We start from the raw sequence: 21,394 nt of genomic DNA, 5'->3' as shown, positions 1-21,394 counted from the left end.
GCTGCAGCCAGACAGGTGTCAATGCATCAGCTGTGATACAGGCCCCCCCAAAAGAGAACCTTGTAAAGACCATTTCTCTACGCCTCAGAGCTGGGCCAGGCTGCCATCTTTATGATCTGAGCAACCACTGGGTTAGGAGATGACTCCACAGGTGCCCGAGTTTATCCTGTCTGTCCTGTTCCCATCATTTGTGTTCACATGATAAGCTTGCAGAAGAGCTGCTCCAGCGAGGCTCACGGAAAGAGCTTCAGGACTCATTCTGCAGAGACAAAAACCTGGCCGAGCAAGAACTCAAACTCATCCCGGAGAGATTACCAAAAGCTTTTTGGGAGACAAGTCCTAAGGTACTATCCTAAAAAAAAAAAAAAAAAAAAAAAACACAAAAAGGTGGTGGAAAGAGAAGATCTGAGATTTCTGCAGAATCTGAAGGGAGAAAATGAAAAATTTATTTTGTTCAGAGGGTGAGGGAAGTATCCTAAATAGCATCTTCTAAAAGGGTTCCCCTTCAAGAAGAAAATGTCAACACTTCACAGGCTCGACTCTCCACACTCCTCCCAGAAATTCCCATCGCTCACTTGGCGGGCGTCCAGATCGCCTAGTTCAGCTGGCAAATATTCAAATACAGTTATTCCAAATATGTTAATGAGGTTAACAGGGTACTCCCACCACGTCACCCCACCCTCCCTTTCTTTGTGTGAACTGAACCTGTGCAGGTTAAAACAGGTGTGCCAGGCACTTGCTGAGTGAGATTACTGACTGTTAGCTAAGTGACTGCCAATTTAAAATAAGCATTTAGGGAGAATGGCCTTGCTCAAATGTATGTTGTCTTTTGAAAGGAATATTTCGATGTTCAACTCACTCCCACTCCAGTAATCCCCTATGGGTGTAAAAATATATGCATCAATGATTTACATTCTTTCAGTGCCATATTCAAAGTATCTTAGAGATTCCAAGGTACTTGACAAGTATTCTTTTAAAAAGAACTTCCCAGTGACATATGTTTCATTCTGCAAATGAAGAAATGGAATTAGTGGTTACACATTGGGAAAGATAACGATAATTGGAAATCACCGGCAGGTTTACTAATTTGTTAATTTATCAGTTAAGGAATTTATTCAACAATATCTCTTGAGCCCAGCATTAAGTATTTCCTTTGTGTACCCAAAGAAATCACAAAGCCAACTAGCTACTCATCTTTGGTTTGTATGTATTCTAAAAGTCTCAAAATTCCCCCCACAAAATCCGACTACCTAAAAATCTTCATTCCTCTTTCTCCCTGCCTCCCCAAAAAAGCTTTAACTTGTTTCTTCATCCACACAGACATTCCACACATAGTCTGAATTTTAAAATAGGCCATGCAGCTTCACTGTCAGTAGAATAGAAACTGCCAGTTCCAAAAAAATCTCAGCATCGCCTGGTCCCTAAATTAGTCCCCAGATCACCGGACCTTATACAGGAAATCAGGATCCAGTATCTTAAGTTTAAAAATTAAAGGGAGGTTGGAAGGAAGGTTTAAATGGGATTACACACTTACCCAGGGTGACTCACGCTCATATGATCAAGATTAAACTGAGCATGGAATCTACAATCAGGAAAGAATTTTTCCTCGGGGGCAGAAAGGGGTGCGGGATTTCCAAATGGGCACTAAAGTAGGATCTTCTGTGTGGATCAGATGAGCAAATCCCACATAATTAACTTCCTACTATCAATACAAGAAAGGAGCAAACACAGGTGAGCTGCATGCCTTCCCAAAAGGTGCCGGTCTAAAGCCCCTTCAGATGTTTCCAATGCTCCAGAGATTAGATGGAGAAGCAAAAGAGCACAACCGTGTCAATACACTTAACATTACTGAACTGTGCACTTAAAGATGGGTAAGAGGGTAAATTTTATGTTATGTGCTTTTTTAAAAAATAAAAATTTTAAAAAAGAGTGAGAGACTGGGGTGAACTTACCATATTGTCACTGCTCTAAGGGGCAGCTAAAATGCTCTTAAAATGTCAAAGCATTTGAATTTTGGTAAGTACAACAACCCACTGAAGATGGGGATAGATGTGGCAGATTGGGAATGGCACTGGGCTGGGTGTCAGGAAGCTTGCATCCATGACTACCTCTGGCTGCTGAAACCAACTGGCCTTGAACTCAGGGTATTTCCTTGGCCTCAATTCCCTAGGTCCTCGTTTTCTCACTGAGAATAGGATCAGTAATTAAGTTTTCCTCCTTTCACTACTTTAAGTATTTCTTCTCCTTAAGTACTTCAATAAAAATCTCAAAGTTATGAAAAGTTATTCTGCCTTGGAAATACACGGTTTAGAAACAACAGTTTCCCTTTGAACAACAAACATGGATGTTTTCAACACGAGAACCTTATCTGAAACATTAAAAATACTTCAATATCTATGTTCCAATATCCCTCAGTTAATAAGAACATGGGTTTCTCAACATATAACTATTTCTCCAGCTTGGGAATAAAAATTGCATTTGCTAAAATATTTAGTATGCATAAAACCTACTATAAAAGAGTATGTTTTAGCTGTTTAAGCATCACTGAAATCAGTAGGGAGATACTAAACTTTTAAATATATCTGAGTATTAAAAATTGTACCTTAAAACATAGAAATAATCAAAGTACCAACATCCTATGAATTTTAAGTCAATCTATGCATTTTCTCTTTAAATATAAGTAAATATAAAATCATTAAAAGTTTAAATATGTATATTCAGTTTAATGATGTCTTATTTAATTATGAAAGAGACATTTCCCTTTAGTAACTTATGCAAAGGGCAATACATCTGCTTACCTAATATTTTACAACTTCTGCTTAACTAACATTTTATAACTTATTTTTCCTATATGTTAAAGCAAAACCAGAAATTTTAAAGTTAAAATACTCCCACTGAAAACTGATAAGCTATATATTTTTTTATGCTGCACTTGGATGACTACTTAATGTTGTGGTTCTCCCTAGGAGCATTTACACTTGTTTACAGCAAATTTAAATATTCATTGGAAACATCTATCACTGTGTTAAACAACATATGGGTTAGAATAAATTATAGAAAAAAATCTGAAAAAATAACTAGAACTATCAAGAGACTCCTAAGAAAAGAAGTCTACCAAGTATATGGTTTTAAAAATACAGGAAAGCAAGGCAATAAAGTCACCTGAAATGAAAAGAGCAAGGCGTGAGCCCAGCCTTCGATTCTTCGTGCAGGACAGAAGTCACAGGAGTCTAGCCTTTCTTCATAGAAGCTGGTTCTGGGTCTCCACCACCAGCCAGCAACAGCCCTTTTATTCACTTCGGGAGCAAGGTGATCTACTAACTGAACATACTTGAACTCTCAGTGCAGTGAGAGGGTGTGGCAGACACTTCGTATAATAACAATAGTGATACCGTATAATAACAATAATGATACTCAACACTTACAAAGCAGATGGGAAGATTCTCTAAGATCTTGCAGGCTGATGGGCAGAGTATCTTCCCGAGTAAGGAAATGGAGGGGAAGGGAGAGAGAGTGAAGGATGGAGAGAAGGAAGGGAGGGAGGAAAGGTCAGCCAGCTCATCAGTATGACACCACAGTGGTGAAAAGTCGACAGTACAATCTGGGTTCCCAGCATGGAGAAATGAACACTTTGACACCGAGACAGTTAGGGTAGAGTAAATTGAAAGACGCACACTCTGATGAAGAGATGGTTAGAGCAGGGTAAGGAAGGAATTAACAAAAGCTGAGGATAGCCAGCATTTTATAAGTAACTCCCCCAATTCCTTTTATTTTGGGAGGGGGTGTCAAGATCTTTCTGCAAGGTATAAATAGAATCATAAAGTTCCCCTAAGAAACTAATATGTGAAAAAGATGATAGCTTTCTAAAAACAGAGTGAACTCAGTAGGTAGTTGGAAATAAATTCTTTATTCCTCTGCTAGGATTAAATAACCATTTCCACCTGGGCCACTTCTTGGCCAATTTTCTAAGAGTCTGTCTTATCTATCTCTCTCTCTTGCTCTCATTCTCTAAAATGGACTTTAAAATCAAAGTTTAGGTTCAAAGAAACAGATTAGAATATATACATTACACACAGGGAGAGAGAGAAAGAGAGACAGACAGACAGACAGAAATTTGAAAAAAGAACTTCTTTACTCACGTAGAACTATTTTGGTGCTCTTTTACAAACCAACCACATCTCAACTAACCAAAAATTAGGGCAAACTAGACATGTACTATGAAGACAGTGGGAAAAAAATATCTGAAATTAGAACTATTCCAGGAAATCTGGACTGTATTTTAATAATAGGCTTTCAGATCCAATAACCAGAATAACCAGAACTTCTGGTGAGGAGCTAATCCTCTTCATCTTTAAGCCATTCATAAGGCTCTCGATGCAGGAATGCATGTTCTTTTTCAAATCGATACCTGCACAGTACCTTCCTTGATTTCATCACATCTTTGAGCTTCTTGGCGATGGTTAGGTACTTTCTCATATTCTCACCTTTCTAAAAATTCCCTTTCACTTTTGTCATCCTCTAAATATGTCCCCTTTAGGGGAAACTTTGATCTAAATCACATATTTTTTAAAGGATCACAGCATATTTCCCTTATCTCACAGAAAAGAAGCTGAAGTTACTTTCTGAGTTTTGGTTCTTGCCTTCCTATCCCACTCTCTATACACATTTACTTCTATTGGATTTTCTTCCTTTTCCCATGTTTCCTCCATGCTAACTCAGCACTTATCCAAGGGTAAGGTGAGGACCACCTACATCAGAATCAGCAGGGATTTGAGTTAGAAAATGCAGTTTTCTGGACCTCTACCGACATTTACTAAAAATTTCAGAAAGGGCAAAAGGCTCCAGAATGTTCATTTCAGAAGTTACCCAGGTGATTGGTATGCACATTAAAGTCTGAGGTCCACTGCCCCAAACCCTTGATTCTTCCTTCACCAAAGGACACGGGGACTCTACCGAACTATTACATGAACAAGTGCCGTCAGAGCATCTGAGAAGAGAGAGCAGCGTGGCAGTTCTGTTCACCTTCCTTTTGAAATACCGATAGAGGAGGTAACAAAGTTTGGAGGCTGAGCTGTCTGTGAGACATCAGCACAAATGCAGACTCATCAGCCCTGCTCCGTGGCTGCTGCCAATTACAGTAGCCAGACCTGCAAGAGGACTGATTACATGTAATTTATAAAAAGTAAACAAGCTGAGCGGCTTGTGAACAATGAATGGTGATATTCAAGCCAAGAGGTAATAAAAAGCATGAATAAATGACTCAGCATCCCCCTCCCCACCCAGACAACAATTGGTTGTACTCCAGCTAGGATTAGCATGGGGAAAAAAAAAAAAAAAAAGAGTATTTGGGGCAATGATTTAAATGATAACAGACCATTTACCATTGGAGAGAGATTTCTGTCTCTTGCAGAAACCCCCATGACAGGGGTGCATGGCCCCAACCTCTGGGGTTCAAAAGCTCAGGCATCTAAATGACTTTTTCTCAACCTTATTGAAGCCAGAAAAGGAAATGCCTGGGTCCAAGGCTGCAACACAGTCCTGTACCTGAATTATGGCTTTTAAAGGAAACACAGGGAAATAAACCAAATGAATAATACAGCTGTAGGAACCAAGTTTTATGAAGGATTCCTCTACCTGAGGGTTTCCCAACTTCTGCCCTATTGATATTTGGGGCTGGGTCATTCTTGGTTGCAAAGGCTGTCCCGTGCATTGTAGGATCTTTAGCAGCGTCCCCGCCTCAACCCACCAGCCGCCAGTAGCACCCCCAGTGGCGACAACCAAAAAACACCTCCAGACATTGTCAAACGTCCCTGGCGGGGGCAAAATCACCTTCCCACTTCCACTAAAAACCACTGCTGTACACAGACACATCACGAAGATATGTTCGTATTAGTAAACTAGCTCGAGGAACATATTTTTGACATCATAAAGATCTCATGATTTTTGCTTTTAAATATACATGTATATACGCCTCTTAAGTCTGCGATCCTACTTTTTAAAATATATTTTTCCGATACCAGGGACTACAATACACAATCTTAATATGGTCTCAGGGAGCTATTCAAGCCACTACAAACGTGCCACATAAGGAAATAACTAGTGGGCTCCTTGCCTTTCTGAGTCATGATCAATCAGCTGTCAACTTTATCACCAGAGGATTCATGTCCACTTAACACAGCCAAAGTGTCCATCAGGCACAGGCCACCAAGTGCTAGAGCCCATAAAACTTTTAGGAGCCCACAAAAAGTGTCTTAATATGAATTCCTTTTAAAATCAGAATAAAAAATGAACATAATAAGGATAATAACTATCTAATAATAAATCCAGCTTGGAATATATTCATCTATCTGGACACAGTTGCAAAATATAATTTTTATTCTTTTTTTTGTTAGAGGAAGGGAGCCCTTGAAGGCAAAAGTACCGGGGGCTCGTGAAAAATCACAATGAGCCCCAGCATCAAAAGGGGGAACAAGAAATTAAACAAACAAGTGCAATCCGGTGCGATGGGCACTGTCCTGTGGGAATGGCCGAGCATCGAAGGGGAACAAAACAGATGCTCTTGGCCCGCTGGGTCTGCATGGGTGAGTGACAGTGGTGGCGGGAGTTCGAGGGAGGCTCCCGGGGTAGCCTGGGTGTGGAGGCAGAGAGAGGAGGGCCAGGAATCCCTGGAGGAGAGAAGCGCACAGGCCAAGGCCAGAGTGAGGGATCACAAAGGCAATTCGGGATCTGAAAGCTCAGTACAGCTGAAGCGGAGCGCGTGAGTGAGAAGGAGGTACATGCACGGGCCATATCACAGAGAGCCCTGCAAGCCAAGAGAAGGGGTTTGGGCACTCCTCAGAGCAAAGGAACCCTGCGGAACAGCCTCAAACTGGAGCCCGGGACGATCAGATCTGGGTTTCAGAAAGGCCATGCTGGCTGCCTTGATGAAGCTCGTTTGGAGGGACGCAAGGATGGAGACAGGGAGATGAACTAGCTATTGCAGAAATCCGGCAGAAAGGCAAAGGCAAAGGCAGCTTAGGCAACACAGAGGTCAAGAAGTCAAGAGATCTTTGGAAGGTAAAACTGACAGGATTTGGTCACTGGATGTGGAGAAGGAGAAGAGAACAAAGAAAATCCTCTGGCTTATGCCACCGGGAAAGGGACGGTGGCGTGACTGACTGAGAGAGGGAACAGCAAGAGGACGGGGTTTAGGGAGAGGATGGCGAGCCCTGCTGGGGGCATGCGGACTCTCCATTGCTGTGGGGATCTAAGCAGTTAGAGATCTACTAACCAGTTAGAGCCAAAGATGTGGAGTGACAAATGGGCTGAAATGGTGTCTTCAAATCATCAGCATATAATTCAGGGGCATTTCACTGGGCTTTACGATCCACAGATGGGCTTTAAAGGTTAGGAAACGTGCAAGGGGATAATAAGGTTTGTGTTTAAGTTTGTAAGAATTCTGTGGACACTACTATATATAAAATAGATAACCAGCAAGGACCTACTGTATAGCAGAGGGAACTATACTCAATATCTTGTAATAACCTACAATGGAAAAGAATATATAACTGAATCACTCTGCTGTACACCTGAAACTAACAAAACTGTAAATCAACTAACAACCAGCATAATGTGGGCACTGGCCAAGCAGGGGGGAAAAAAAAAAAAGAATTCTGTGGAAATGGAGAACATGGAGCTTTTATCAAATTTTCAAAAAAGTTCATGAACTCCCAATGGACGAAGAACTACTAACAGTGTGACACGGGAGTAGAGACCATCCAGGGCTAGCCAGCACGAGAACGCTTAGGAACTCCAACACTTCCAGAAACCGGAGCCTGGTATCAGGAAGGCACAGGGAAGAACATATCTTGAGAAAATGGACTGGTTATCTCCAACGATGTAGTCAAGAGTTTCATGAAAAATAAAAATTAAAAAGTTCAGATCTAGTTCTGCTAGATTGGGCAACCACTGGGGATCTTAGTGGGAGCCGGGTTAGGTAAGGATGGTGGAAAAGAACCCAGGCTGTATTCCGCTATGAGATGAGTAGCAGGTGAGGAAGAGGGGGCTGCCAAGTGGACACAACTTACCCACGAGTCTGGCTGGAAAAGGGAGCAATACAAAGAGTCTCGCTCCAGCCCCATCTTTGAAATTTGAACTCATCTTTTAAGGTCCTGGTGAAATCTCTCTTGCCACCTTCATGAAACCTTCCCGGAGTCCCTGAATTCACCTCCCTCGGCTGAATTCTTCTAAAGCCTGGCCTCACATCACTGATCACAACATAATTTGCAGTACTGAGTGCCTCCTATGTCCCTAGCAGCATATAAACTCCTGAAAGGTAGAGGCAGTGCCCTCTTGGGCCTCTTCTGAATTCTTTGCAATGACTTGTTCCCAGCGGGCATCCCCTCAAGGACTGCAGGGTCTGACCTGAGAAGTAAGAGATCTGGCCCTGCCAGAACAGCTGGTTAACTTGTATGACCTCGGACAAATCAATTAAGTCTCTCGGAGGCTATTTATTTTCATTCCCTGTAAAAAGAGGAGGCTGGACTCTGCACTAGGGAAGAAGGAGATAAGTATAATTGGGAAAGATATTCAATATAGCTGTTGTTTTTGTAATGCAAATCATAGAAAATAAAACTGGATTAAAAGCCACGGGGAAACTCAAACAATACGTGATAGAGAAATGGGTTAGAAGAGGTTGAGAAACATTGAACTAGACGATTTATCATTTTAGGCTTAAAATTCAACAAGTATTTGGTCATGCTGCTCAAGAGATTGTGCCAGGTACCACCTTGTGCATTTCAGACGCAGAGAACAAATGCCATCTTTGTCCTCTGGAAATTAATAACCTATTACAAATACCAAAGAATGATAAATGAAGCCATAATTTTCTTTGTAAATAGATCATGTGTACACACTTTCTACTGTGTATACTGTGGGTCATTAGGAAAATCATCTAGAAAGATATGTTAAAACTAAAAATATACCAGGCATGCTTTTCCTGTTTGGACTCTTCCACTGCTTAAATGAAGAGAAAGAAAAAAGAAGAGAAAGAAAAAAGAACTACAGCATCAGTTTAATTTTGTGCACTTTTCTTCAGAGATAAATGACCTGGGTACCCTGTGAAGATTACTCAGAAGGCTTGGGTTTTATGTAACAGCACCACCAGGAACAAATTAACTGCCCAAATACTTCGCATTCTTCCTAGCTCAGTATTTCCTTTTACCTTTTTCCAACACTTCAAACATTTAAATCTGAAGTTGTCGGGGAGAACTTGTAAAATCCAATCCTCCTACACAACTTTGGGGTCAATTATAACTTTGCCAGAGGGTAGGGGCTTCAAATGATGCTTCCCTAACCCAGTGGGGTGAGCCTTCCTCACCAAGTTCTACGTAACGCCACTGGAATTCACAGCACTGGAGGTAGCATTTTACCAAGTGTTTCTCTTCCAAGTGACAAAGATGAAAGCACTTCTTTCCCGCAGATCAAGTGGTCAGCCCTCCAATCAGAAGCACTTTCCTCTTGGCTACGATGACCCTAGCCAAGGCACCGATGGGAATGTGTGATGGACTGGAGTTGACAAAGCACACCAGGTACTTAATTCTTTAACCAAGTAGTCATTTCAGGGAGGAGTCCTGCTAGTGAGAAAGTGGCCTGACCGCATTTCCCAATACAGTAGTAACTAAAAACTGCATTTCAGGAGAGAAAAACAATCTACCTGCTGGGTAGAACATTAGGATTCCTAGTCTTGATTACTACATAACAGGACATAAATAACTCCCCCTTTTTTTTTAGAGAAAAGGTGAAAGATTGTGTGTGTAAGGATTTTGACATGAATACTTTGTGATGTTGGTAATGAGGCTTCTACTACAGAGGAAGAAGTGGAAAACAAGAGGAAAAGGGGAAAAGGGCAAGAGGGTAGGGATTCCTGGGGGAAAGGGTGCTTTTTACCTCTCTCCCACTTAAAAAAGTTAGCAGAAAAAATTTTATAGCAACTGGCTAACTGATGTATTAAATACAATAAATATTTAATACAAAATATTAATTACAGAATATTAAATACAGTAAAAACGACAACAAAAATAGATTGAGTTCTCAATTCCCTGATGCTACTGTCCTGCATATTTTATTTCATAAAAGCAAGCCTCTTAACTAAAATTATATTTACCTGCTTATTTCACATAAAACTGCTAAATATCTCTAGGCAATAATGACAAATATTCAATTCAACCAAGCAACACGAAGTCAGTTACAAACCCTTACTGTTAATTAACATTTTTTCCCCCTTTTCAGACCAGAGGATGAAAAGTAAAATGAAATTTTAATGTTTTCTTTTTCCATGTGTGATATTCTTAAAGAAGAACCATATGTAAAACTTCTCAAAAAAAATTAAACGACACGAGTTAAAACAAAGGAAAATAAATAAAAAAGGGAAAAGAAAAACAATGAGCAGGATAGTTAAAGCAAAGTTTAGTATTTTTCTTCCTTTTAAAAAAAAAAATGACCTAAGATTTCTACATTGAAGAGAAATGTTTGGACTCTTGGTATATTGTTTTTAATTCATGGAACAATGTAGGCATTTGTTTTTTTCCTTTTAGGACATTGCTGTTGTTGGTGGTGGTTTTTTTTTTTTGAACACATGGGGAATTACCTAGGCCAAGTATGAATTCAAAGAAAAAAGCTGGGAGTAAAAAACCACCACCATACGAAAAACTTGTGGTAAATTTGGCATTCTTTCCAGTGTATAGAAGTAAAAGAAAACTCAGTTTAGAAATATGATAAAAATTTCTGAAACACACAGAAAGGAAAGAAGTTAAATAGTAGGAAAAAAAAAATTAAGATCACTCACATTTCCCCTTCTAGAAGCTCTATTTCTTTGCGACTTACATCTTCACATGCAGTTTGCATATAGTAGCTCTGCTAAAAACAACCACATGGAAAATTTTTGTTCCAGATAACACTGCAGGACGGGGCTTGGCAGCTACAAGCTGTAATCAGAATGCTTCAAGGGCTAATGTAACCCAGATAACGACCAAGCATGCATTTCGGTGCAGAGTCTTAACTATTTTTTTTTTTTTTTTTTTTATAAAGCAGGCTGTGGGAGGGTCCAAAGCTGCTGGGCTCTACTTTATTACACATTCAGCAATGAGCATTTTTCTCTTCAGTTAGGGAGCCTTTTGCTCCTAGGAATAAAAGAATTGCTTAAAATATAAAAGATTCTTTTCCAGTTAAGGCATTCTTGTAGGATTTGAGGTGCTCACACAGACAAGCCTGGAATGGTCGAAGCTTCCAAGTTCCTAAAATGACTTTTCCCAGTAATTCCACAGGCCTGCATCGTCATCTCCAATTCATTAAGGCTCCCCCAGCCATTGAGTTGGCAAATGAAGAGGCTACACGTTTAACGACCGTGGAAATCCATGGTACAATGAGCCACTTTCCCCCAGGAGTAATCTAAAGAAGAAAAGAATGCTGATTTTATTTGTTCCTGTAGCTGAAGAGGGGGGAGCAGACAGAGACCTGGGTCTTGGTAAGTTTCCTGTACTCAGTCGACTGAGATAAAGAGTCACAGAAGTGCTGTGACTTCAATCCAAGTTCAAGTGGCAAATTCAGATGGAGCTCTAACTTGGGGGAAATGAGCCACCATGTTAATGCAAGGAATGTGAAATGGGAGAAACCCTTCCATCAACAGTCAGGAGGGGTTTAATGTGATCCAATGGTGTTATTCTCTGTCCTCCAGCCCCGGCTGGCACTCACACAGCTGGGTTAAGATGGCTTCCAAAGTCCAAAATAAGACGCTAGCCCAAGGCAGCCCCGGCCCTCCTGCTGGAACTCAGAAGCAAATGAATCAAAGGCTCTTTTATTCTCCCTCCTACCAGAACATGCTCCCTCTCTGTTGTCAACTAAACGCTTGCCAGAATGAATTATTTAGTTCCAAACAGACATCAAGAAATCTTAAATAACACATGTCCCTTGGAATTTTAATAAGTTCAGGTGACCGGACAAGTGGGGTTGTTTGGTTTGTTGTCTAGCCCGGGACAGAAAATTCACTTGTGGTCAGGATCCCATCAGGAGCATTAGGTCATGGCAGAAACTGAAACTTCTCAAACTGCAAGTTACAGCTGACATCCAAATTCCATGCATGAAACGGAGCCGTTCTGTCCTTTTCGCTGGGATGTCTGAACTCAACACAAAGTCCCCGTTCTTCCTTGAAAACCAGGCTTCCCTTCTGATTTTGCTATTTCTGTCAGAAGCACCTGGATTCTTCCAAGAATAGAGCCTGAAATTCACCTGTGAAGTCTTCCCTGGCTGCCCCCATCCCCCTCCCCTCTAGTCTGAGCTCTTAAGCAATTACTGTCTGTATCAACCATTTGGCAATTCATCATATACAGCCTTATAAACATAGCTCTTGTAAAACGATTTAAAGGAACATGCATTTACAGCTTGTCTTGGGGAACAGATTAGAAACTCCTTACGGGAAGGGAGTGGGCCTTTCCCTCCACGGTATTCAACACGTGGCACATTTACAAAAGCTCCAGAGATAACCTGTTTATCAATTCAGTCAACAGATACCTGGTGAGCTTCCACTCTGTATCACACACAGCAGCATAGGCACGCGGCAGCCCTGGGCTCAGTGAGCCTGCATTCTGTTAAGGGAAGCGCCGGAGGGTCCCCAAAGAATTCTGCCTCTGCAGTTCTAATATATTCACTAGGCTATTTAAGATGAACAAGAAATGAAGATTTATTTCCCCCACAAAAAGGAAGCCTATTGAGAAGCTCCCCATCTGCCCCTCCCTCCCAAGGAAAAGTCTGAGAAGAGGAATGTTAGAGGGCAAGAGAGTTTAGAATGTAGATGTGTTGCCCACCCCTTCCCCATTTTACAGATAAGGAAACTGAGGATTAGAAGGATCCAAAGATCACGTGAATAGTGGCAAGGCCCAGGTGAATTCTGGGTCCTGACACTCAGTCCAGGGTTCCTTCCACCTTGGCCCAATTTACCCAAAACTCTTCAAAAATAAAGTGGTAATCCACCTGCTACGACGTTCCTTCTTGCGTGTTAGTCTCTGTAAGAAAATTAGCAGTGCCGGCAGTTAATCACCTCTTAAATGCCCTCAACCTGCAAATCATCAAGACCTTAGCTACATATTTTTTATGTCAACTCCAAACTATGGAATCTTACTTAGCCTTAAAAGTGCCTTGTCACTTCATTTCTTTCATATTCTTTAAGCAGACTCATTATGGCAAAACACACTGAAATAACCAGTTCACCTGTCAACCAGATTATCCAAGTATAAATTCTTGCCATATTTTTGTATTTGTTCAAAGATGATCAGTTAAAAAAAAAAAATTAAAAACAGCAGAATTCTAAAACTACCCTCCAAGCTGATACACCTTCTTAGTAGTAATTTTGAATCCCAAAAGACAACAATCAGATTCAGGGATTCAGCAACTCATATCACTAAGCCCAGGCACAACAAAAGAATTAACTATCATTAACTTTCATAAATACAGTGTAAGTGCTAGTTGATGATCTTTCTTAGTAGAAACAATGTTCCTGCCTTATTGGAAAAGGTAAAAAGAAAACATTTGAAATTTGAATGGAATGTTCACTAATGGAAGAATTGCAGGAAAAAATTTCCTTGAACAGAATAATTATGCTCCTTCAGTGTCTGTAAGCAAAAGCTTCAGAATCTGTTGACTACTGGCAATTCCCAGTAGCAGAATCTGCTACTGGGAATTGCCAAAAAAGGGCAGGAAAAGCTTCCAAACATCCCAGTCCTCTTTGTCGTAGTGACACTCTGGAACAGGGACTTAGCCCAGCTCCTGGGGTGTCCTTGAACCAAGGAGATGCTGTTATTTTGCCTTCCCCATGCCTCTCTCCTCCATGTAAGATGTCAGGTGACCACCCAGAGGAAGATGCTATTTCTAAGTCCATTCCCAGAAACACAAGTTCAGACAGAAAACATCCTATAAACTGACAGCTGAAGAGCAGAGCCCAAGCTGGGTGCAGATTACACACCCAAGAACTGGCTGAGGTTGTGCTCCCCAGCTGGCTGGCAGCAAGCAGGCCACCTTGCCCTGGTCCAGAAGGAGGTTCTCCTGCTGAGATTGCACACCGGCCCAAGGCAGACATCTGGGCCATGGAGGAGCCCAAACTTGGTGTCTTGGCTTGAGGCAGGCCATAGGGAAGCTCCCCCTACAGAGACAGGGGAACAGCCAGCTGGCTTGAAGCAATCCTTTGTTTTCAAGACTTACCTTTTATTTCAGCTAAAATTTCAAATCCTGATGAAAATTCTACCATTATTTCAAATGGCTGATTTGTCTTTAAACAGCCCTTTAAACATCTGAGCACTGCCGTTGAGTGCATACTACCAAGAGTCTACTCGGTTTCTATAACCCTAGTGACATTGATCTGTATGTGATTCTACTCAGGTCCTTAACAGAGTGAAAAATCAGCTGTTTAATATATAACACAGGGTGAAAACAGCAACACAGTAGGAGCAAAACTGAGAGAAAGCAGAAAAATCTTCAGCTCCATATTAAGTGGACTTCTAAAAATTCTCAGAGGCTGGAACACATACAAGAGGTCCTTACCCTTTTGCAAATAAATATAGAAAAAATTAAAAAGAGGCAAAAAGGCTGGAGAATCCGCTCACTAGTCTTTGTCTTACTGTCTTTTATGCCACTTCCACTCTCTTTAGGAAATTCAAGAAAAGCTTCCATATCTGAGGAACATACTAATATAAAAAAACAATGCTGTTGACTATAAAACAGCAAACATAAAATGGAGTTGTAAATGGAATGCATGGGGGCCATAACTTGAGATGACTTTGAAGATAAAACTAAAACAATTTTTTGTCACTTAAAAGCCCTGATGGATCATCTTAATCAATGCTCGGACTACCCTATAAATACTGTAAAGAGCGAGACAACTGTCAAAGTCCTCTGGGCCAAATGTTCCCCAACGAAATCAATGTTCAAACTCCCTGAAGTCTCATTTAACAATTACAGTACCAGGCATCCAAGATATCTTATCACAGTGAATCCGTTCATTCAAAACCATTATCAAGCAACATTTTGCCTATTGGGTGGCCAACAATGTTTCCTTTCATCCAGAAAATAAAGATTTTACATGAAAACCAAACCAGCACAGGAGATGCATGTATATATGCCAATGTCTTTGAGGGGCAAAGCTGCTTTAGCCAAAACTATCTGAATTGGATACCAAGCCAAAGAGCAATCATCTGGGAATGTCAAAATCTGGGCAACCAACTTGACAGTGCAAATATAAGACAAGACTCATTTTAACTTGTAAGTCTCCAGTCACCCTCTTGGACCCCTCAGTTCTGGTGGCCACCCTGCCCACTTTCTTCCTGGGCTGTCTCTATGTACTTCATTAGTGTGGAAAGAAAACCCCAGTGCCCAGCCAGGCAAAGAAAACCCTGCCTCCCTCCGCTGTTAGGCATATTCTCCCCTCAGGTGACAACAATTTAGGGAGCCCACGGTCTCTCTAAAGTATTCCTATGGTTTCAGTCTACATGAAGCTTGTTCTTCAAAACATCTATGAAATAACCACAGTGCTCCACTTGGGCACACAACCAGAAACCACGTGGCGTTGCTAGCTACCTTTTGTGCACACATGCTTGTCTTGTGTTTTTCCAGCACTGCACCTCTGATCGGCAGCCCGCCCCTTCCTTGCACGCTCAACCAATATCCACAGACTCATAGAAAGTTACAACTTGAAAGGCTGTTTACAGATGACCTGCCTGAGTGCCACTTGAAATCAACTAGATGAGTCATTAACCTTTTAAAGCCCAGTCAGGCAGGCAGATCTGAGTTCAAACCCTGCCTCTGGCACACTCTGGTTATGGAGACTGTGTTCTCATCTGTTAAACAGATAGATAATACCCGCCTCATAAAACTGTTGTAATGATCAAATGAAATAATGATTTTTTTTTAAATTTAGATTTTCCATTTTCTTGGTCCTTGGTTAAGACATAATCTTTGGGGCTGATTTTCTTCCTGGTTTGTATTACATTAAATTGCAAGCCCAAGAGGCAAGGCTTTTTTCCTACTGTATTTTTTAATCTTATGGTCCCTAGTCCAGTGTGGGGCATCTTTTGAGAGAGCCATAAACCAATCATGTGAAAGAAAGCATTAAACCTCTATTACCACTACCTATTTCAGCTAATGTAGTGTTCTTCAGTTCTCCCAAGGACCCAATCATTTCCTGAACACCACCTTCTCAAAACAAATACATCTCTCTATCAATCCACTCCCTCTTCCCACACACATACAACCTTCTCTTCAGAACTCAGAGCTGAAAACAACCCTGCCTCTCCCCAATTTTTGGATTAAAGTCAGCATATTTACCAGAATATTCAGGCAAAGTGTGATAGGTGGAGAGACAGGATGGGAAGGATTCAAAAAAATCTCTGGAGAAACTTTCTTAGGATTTGTGGCATCAAATCCTTAAATAAGAATTACTTGCCTATAACAAATTCTGGCAGAAAGTAAACCAGAAACTCACCGGTGAGTTGTCGGTGAAGTTAAATATTGCACTTCAATCCGTTCTATGCAAGCAAACAGTGACTAATAGGATTACCTCGAGCTCTCACTCTGGATGTAGATACCCTTCCACAAGAAACAGGTTCCATTATTAGTGTCGGCCCCCTGGTCGTAAATTTATATTTAAGGGGGCATACATTTTGTATTCGAGACATACTTTACTAGAAAAATATTTGCGTCATATGGCAGGGCGAAGGTGTCATTTCTTTCTTTTGCAGGGGGCAGCAACAAAAGAGCCAGTGGGGGAGAAGGGGATAAGATCGCAGACCCCCCCGCCCCGAAGAGGACACAGATTTCCACCTAAGCAAGGTTGGTTCTTTCAAGGAATATCCTCCTTAACAGCTAAAACGGTTTAACACATAATCAGCAGAAGCAACTCGGGTGGCCTGGGAAAGTACCGTAACGCACAGAAATCCTGACTGGCCCCAGCTGTCCTCTCCTGCGGGGTTTGACAGCGTGTCCACGGCGCCCGAACACCAGGCACCAGGCTCCCCCCAGCGCCCTCCTTTCGCAGCAAACTGCCAAGGCTCTCGGGCCAAACTCCAAGGTCCCTCGCTTCAAAACCGCGAAAATGTGAACCGTGCTAAGCAAACGGTAGGGCGCGTAATAACTTTTTTCTTTCCCGTGTGCGCGGACTGGAGATGCTCAGCTCTAAGGCCAACTTCCCAGGTCCCCCGCCCGCTTCCGGCAACCACTCCGAGGGGAAGGCGGGAGGGAGCGCGTACCAAATAGAGGGCTGATGAGTTCCAACACCTCCGTGGTTTTCCCAGTGCGGGAAATTTACTACACAGCAGTCCCTAAGGATTCCCTGCAGATATAACGAAAGGAGAATGCTCTCCCCTTCGCCCCTGCTAAAAGGAACAATAAAAACATGCAGCCGGCGCTCAGCTGGCCATGCCGGGCCCTCCTACGGGCCGATGTCTGGAATCTGGAGGAAGGTGCCCGGCCAAGAGGAGGCCCGGGCGTGAGTGTCCAGCCTGGGTCCCCAGCCTGCCGGGGAAAGGGCCCACGGGAAAAGGATGGGGACCAAGGGGAAGCAGCAGCCCGCGCGCGAGCCGCCCGGGAAGGGGAACGGCGGCCGAGCTCTACTTACATAACGCTTCAACTTTTTCTCCGGGGGTGACTTGCGGAGCCATCCAGAGCAGACCACTTCACCGCCGCTCATGGTGCGCGCCTCTCCGGCTCCGGGCCGGGCGCGCTCCCGACACCGCCGACGCCGGACAGCCGCGCGGCGGCGGGGACCTAGCTCTCCGGCGGCACACCCCGGGCGGACGGGCTCCGTGGCGCGCCGGCTCTCGGCCTCCGAGCTTCTTCCCCGCAAGCAGGTCCGCGGACGTGAGTAGAAGCGGGCCGCGCCGCCGAGGCCGATACTTCGGGGCAGGGTCTGCGGCCGGGCCGAGGGCGCCCCGGCCTCCCTTCAGTGCGCCCGCCCAGCCGCCAGGCGTGTCGTCCCGCCGGCTGCCTCCGTCGCGCTCGGGCTCAACGGGACTCTGCCCCGGCACGGGGCCCAAGCCTCGGCCCCCTGCGCTCCGCCCCCTCGGGACGGGACCTCCCAGAGCGCTCTCTAGACAGACACGACGCTGCACGCGCGCACACCCACACTCACACACACACACACACACAATGCCCCTGCGCGGTGCCCACTCCGACTCGCCCGCTCTCGGTTTCGGTGCGCCCTGCGCGATCCTCTCCTTCCCCCTCCTCGCGGGAGGGTGGGTCACTTCCCCGCGGCGCCCGGGCAGCCGGGAGGAAAGGGGAAGCCGCGAGGGTCCCTTGGACAGCGGGCGCAGGGCTGGTCCAGGGCCACGGAGGGAGCCGCCGGCTCGGCGTCGCTGGGCAGGGCAGAGGTCCCGCCGGAGGGTGGGTCCGCGCTCGCCGCCGCTGCGGGAGAGAGAGGGCGGAGGGCGGCGAAGGAACGAGGCTCTCGGCTGCTCGGCTGCGGGGACCGAGCCCACCGTCCAGTCCCCTCGCGCTCCTCCCGCGCCGCCTCCCCCACCCCCGGGCGCGCGGCAGGTTCTGAGCGGCCCGGCCCCCGGCCCCGATCCCTCCCTCTCCCGGCCTCCCGGCTCCCTCTTCCTTTCCTCCTCCCCTTCCCACGTTAGGGCAGGCTGCGGTTTCTGCCCAGACTTTCTCTAACTCCGCCGGAGCGCTTCCAGCCAAAACAAGGGCCAGGAAGGAGGAGACGCACGGAGGGAGGGAGCTAGAGAGGGAGGGAGCGGGAGTCCGAGAGGCACCCTGGGATCTGTAGTTCGGGAAGCTGGAGAGGGGACCTCGGCCGCCCGGCGGCGTGGAGCCCGGAGCCCCCGGCGGCCTGCTCGCCGAGGAAGGTGGCGAGGCCTCGGCGAGGGCAGCGCCGCTGGGGCTCGGGCTCCGGGCGGAGCGAGGAACCTTCGAATGTTCAAGTCTGGAGATTGCCATCTTGGCTCAGCCGAGTGTCAGTTCGGAGTTAATACTGTGTACGAGATCAGGAATTGGCGGGGGTGGGGGGGGAATGGGGGGTTTGTACTTGACAGCATGCAAAGCAAAACAGCCCGGAGGGAGACCGCGCGCCCTGGAGAGTCCGCGACCCCCGGATCCCTGCTCGCGAGTCTGAAGGGCAGGGACCAGGAGGGCGAGGACCCGGGGGAACGTGCTAAGGCGACCAGCCTGGAGCGGAGGGCAGAGGGGGACCCTTCCGGGCTGGTGTGGGAACGCTTAGCGGGGCCAAAGGATTTGGTTGAATCGATCTCTGGGACATTTTGAAGTCTCACACTCCCTCCATTTGTCGCCAGTTTCTTCCACTTGACTTGGCATTTGTTTAAAATCTACCCTTGGGGTGTTGGACCAGAAAAGGGAAACTTACTGGATGTCTTAGCGCTATTTGCTTTCTTGTGTGTGCTTTACAATTATGATACCTGGTCCTGAGTTTAACACGATCCTGTAATAGAAATGTCTTTTCCAGTTTATTTGTGGAAAACAAAGCCCTCAGGCAAATTTTGGAAGGTAATATAAATAATCAGATAAAAGTGCTAAAAATAGTAGGAGATAAGTGAACATTTCTGGAAAAAATAACCTCAGGCATTTTCTTGTTAATACAACATTCACATTCAGGAGTTCCTCTGAATTTGGGAAGCTTGTACAGTCGTAGTAGGAAATTAGGTGCTGGGGTGGTCCCTGCACTCATGGAAGTGACATTTCTGTGGCGGCGTAGGATAGTAAACAGGGGTCAACACAAGTACAGATTGTGATAAATGTTGTGCCCTGGGGGAAATAAACACAGTAAATTGGAAGAATAACCAGGGTGGGACCAGGTCAGATAGGATGAGAGAAGTCTTCCTTAAAGAGGCAGCTAGCCAGAGATTTGAAAGATGGTGTAAAGAAGAGAATCAGACTTGTTTTGTGAAAGATCAAAGGGATAACCATAAGGAGGATTGAGAGAGAAAAAACAAGCAAGGGGGTTCATTGTTTTTCTTAAATTTTGAGGCTTTTTAGAATACACGTGAGTGTAATTTTTATGGCAGCTAATAAACCAAAGCAATTTTTATGTGAACTCGGGTTTTACCACAAGCCGTCCAAATGAAAATAAATCACTGAATTAGTTTTCCACTTCTCCCACAGGCAGTGTGTCTGTACACTGAGTCAAAGTATTTATAATTAACATTGCTAAAACTAGTCCAGTCTTTCATAGTTAACTGTTGGCTAGATAATTTACCACTTCCTCCACGCCTGTTATAAAGTCCTTTTTTTTAATCTCTCTGTCTCTCTCTTTTTCTTTTTTTTTGGCCGCACCCGTGTGGCATGCAGGATCTTAGTTCCCCAACCAGGGCTCGAACCCATAACCCCCTTCAGCGGAAGAGGAATTCTTGACTACTGGACCGACAGGGAAATCCCTAAAGTCCTTTTTTTTTAAATTGAAGTATAGTTTATTTACAATTGTTGTTTTAGTTTCAGGTGTACGGTATAGTGATTCAGTGATACACGTGTGTATGTATGTGTGTGTATATATATATATATATATATATATGCTTTTTCAGATTCTTTTTTTTAAATTAATTAATTAATTTATTTATTTTTATTGTTGGCTGTGTTGGGTCTTCGTTTCAGTGCAAGGGCTTTCTCTAGTTGCGGCAAGCGGGGGCCACTCTTCATCGCGGTGCGTGGGCCTCTCACTATCGCGGCCTCTCTTGTTGCGGAGCATGGGCTCCAGACGCTCAGGCTCAGTAGTTGTGGCTCACGGGCCCAGTTGCTCCGCGGCATGTGGGATCTTCCCAAACCAGGGCTTGAACCCGTGTCCCCTGCATTAGCAGGCAGATTCTCAACCACTGCGCCACCAGGGAAGCCCCACATTTTTAGTAACATGCTTCCAACTCACAAAACCCCAACCCTGGGTGAACCTGACTGCACTTTCTTCTGCACCCAAACAGCAAAGCGCTGTTGGAGAAAGTTACACAACAGTATCAGTGATGTCACTGTAAATTCATGTTCAGTGACCTCAGATAGATAGATCCTCAGCTCCCTGCAGGGGCAGATCTTGGTCTTCTGGAACCTGAAGCATATACAGTTTGGGGAGTCATTTTAAAGGAAAAGAATATACAATTACAAATTAAAAATTACGATGAATATGAATCTAGAATGAGGAAATGAATAAGGAACAAATTACTGGCGCCTTTGAGATACAGATGCCTTTCTTTTGAGATCTCTATGATGATTTGCCAGAATCCTTACACGGATATGCTTTCTGAGTGCATCCTAACTTCCCGTCCCAACTAGGACACCCAACCTCTCCCAGCAGCTCCCCACTCTCGTGGGGACCTGTGCAGCCAGCTTCATTAGCTTTATGGATGTCTCTGCTACCTGGCAATCCTACTTCCTT

The 21,394-nt window shown here is 44.2% G+C and overlaps 1 protein-coding gene across 5 annotated transcripts in view; it reads right to left on the bottom strand.

Annotated features, from left to right (window-relative positions):
* GAB1 (GRB2 associated binding protein 1) overlaps nt 1–17,768 on the bottom strand; it is a 125,284-nt gene extending 107,516 nt beyond the window's left edge. For 4 of the 5 annotated variants that reach the window (XM_007189353.2, XM_007189355.2, XM_007189354.2 and 1 more), the window contains exon 1: nt 17,636–17,768. In XM_007189353.2, the coding sequence (XP_007189415.2) occupies nt 17,636–17,707 (72 nt within the window). In that variant the 5' untranslated portion in view covers nt 17,708–17,768. Of the gene's footprint in view, nt 1–10,825; nt 10,928–17,635 lie in introns of those variants that run through there. The other variant, XM_057547516.1, reaches the window with a different exon arrangement.
* Between the last annotated feature and the right edge of the window lie 3,626 nt (nt 17,769–21,394).

The sequence above is a fragment of the Balaenoptera acutorostrata genome, chromosome 5 (genome assembly GCF_949987535.1).
Source record: "Balaenoptera acutorostrata chromosome 5, mBalAcu1.1, whole genome shotgun sequence".
Lineage (NCBI taxonomy): Eukaryota > Metazoa > Chordata > Mammalia > Artiodactyla > Balaenopteridae > Balaenoptera > Balaenoptera acutorostrata.
This window is presented reverse-complemented; position numbering and strand designations above follow the sequence as displayed.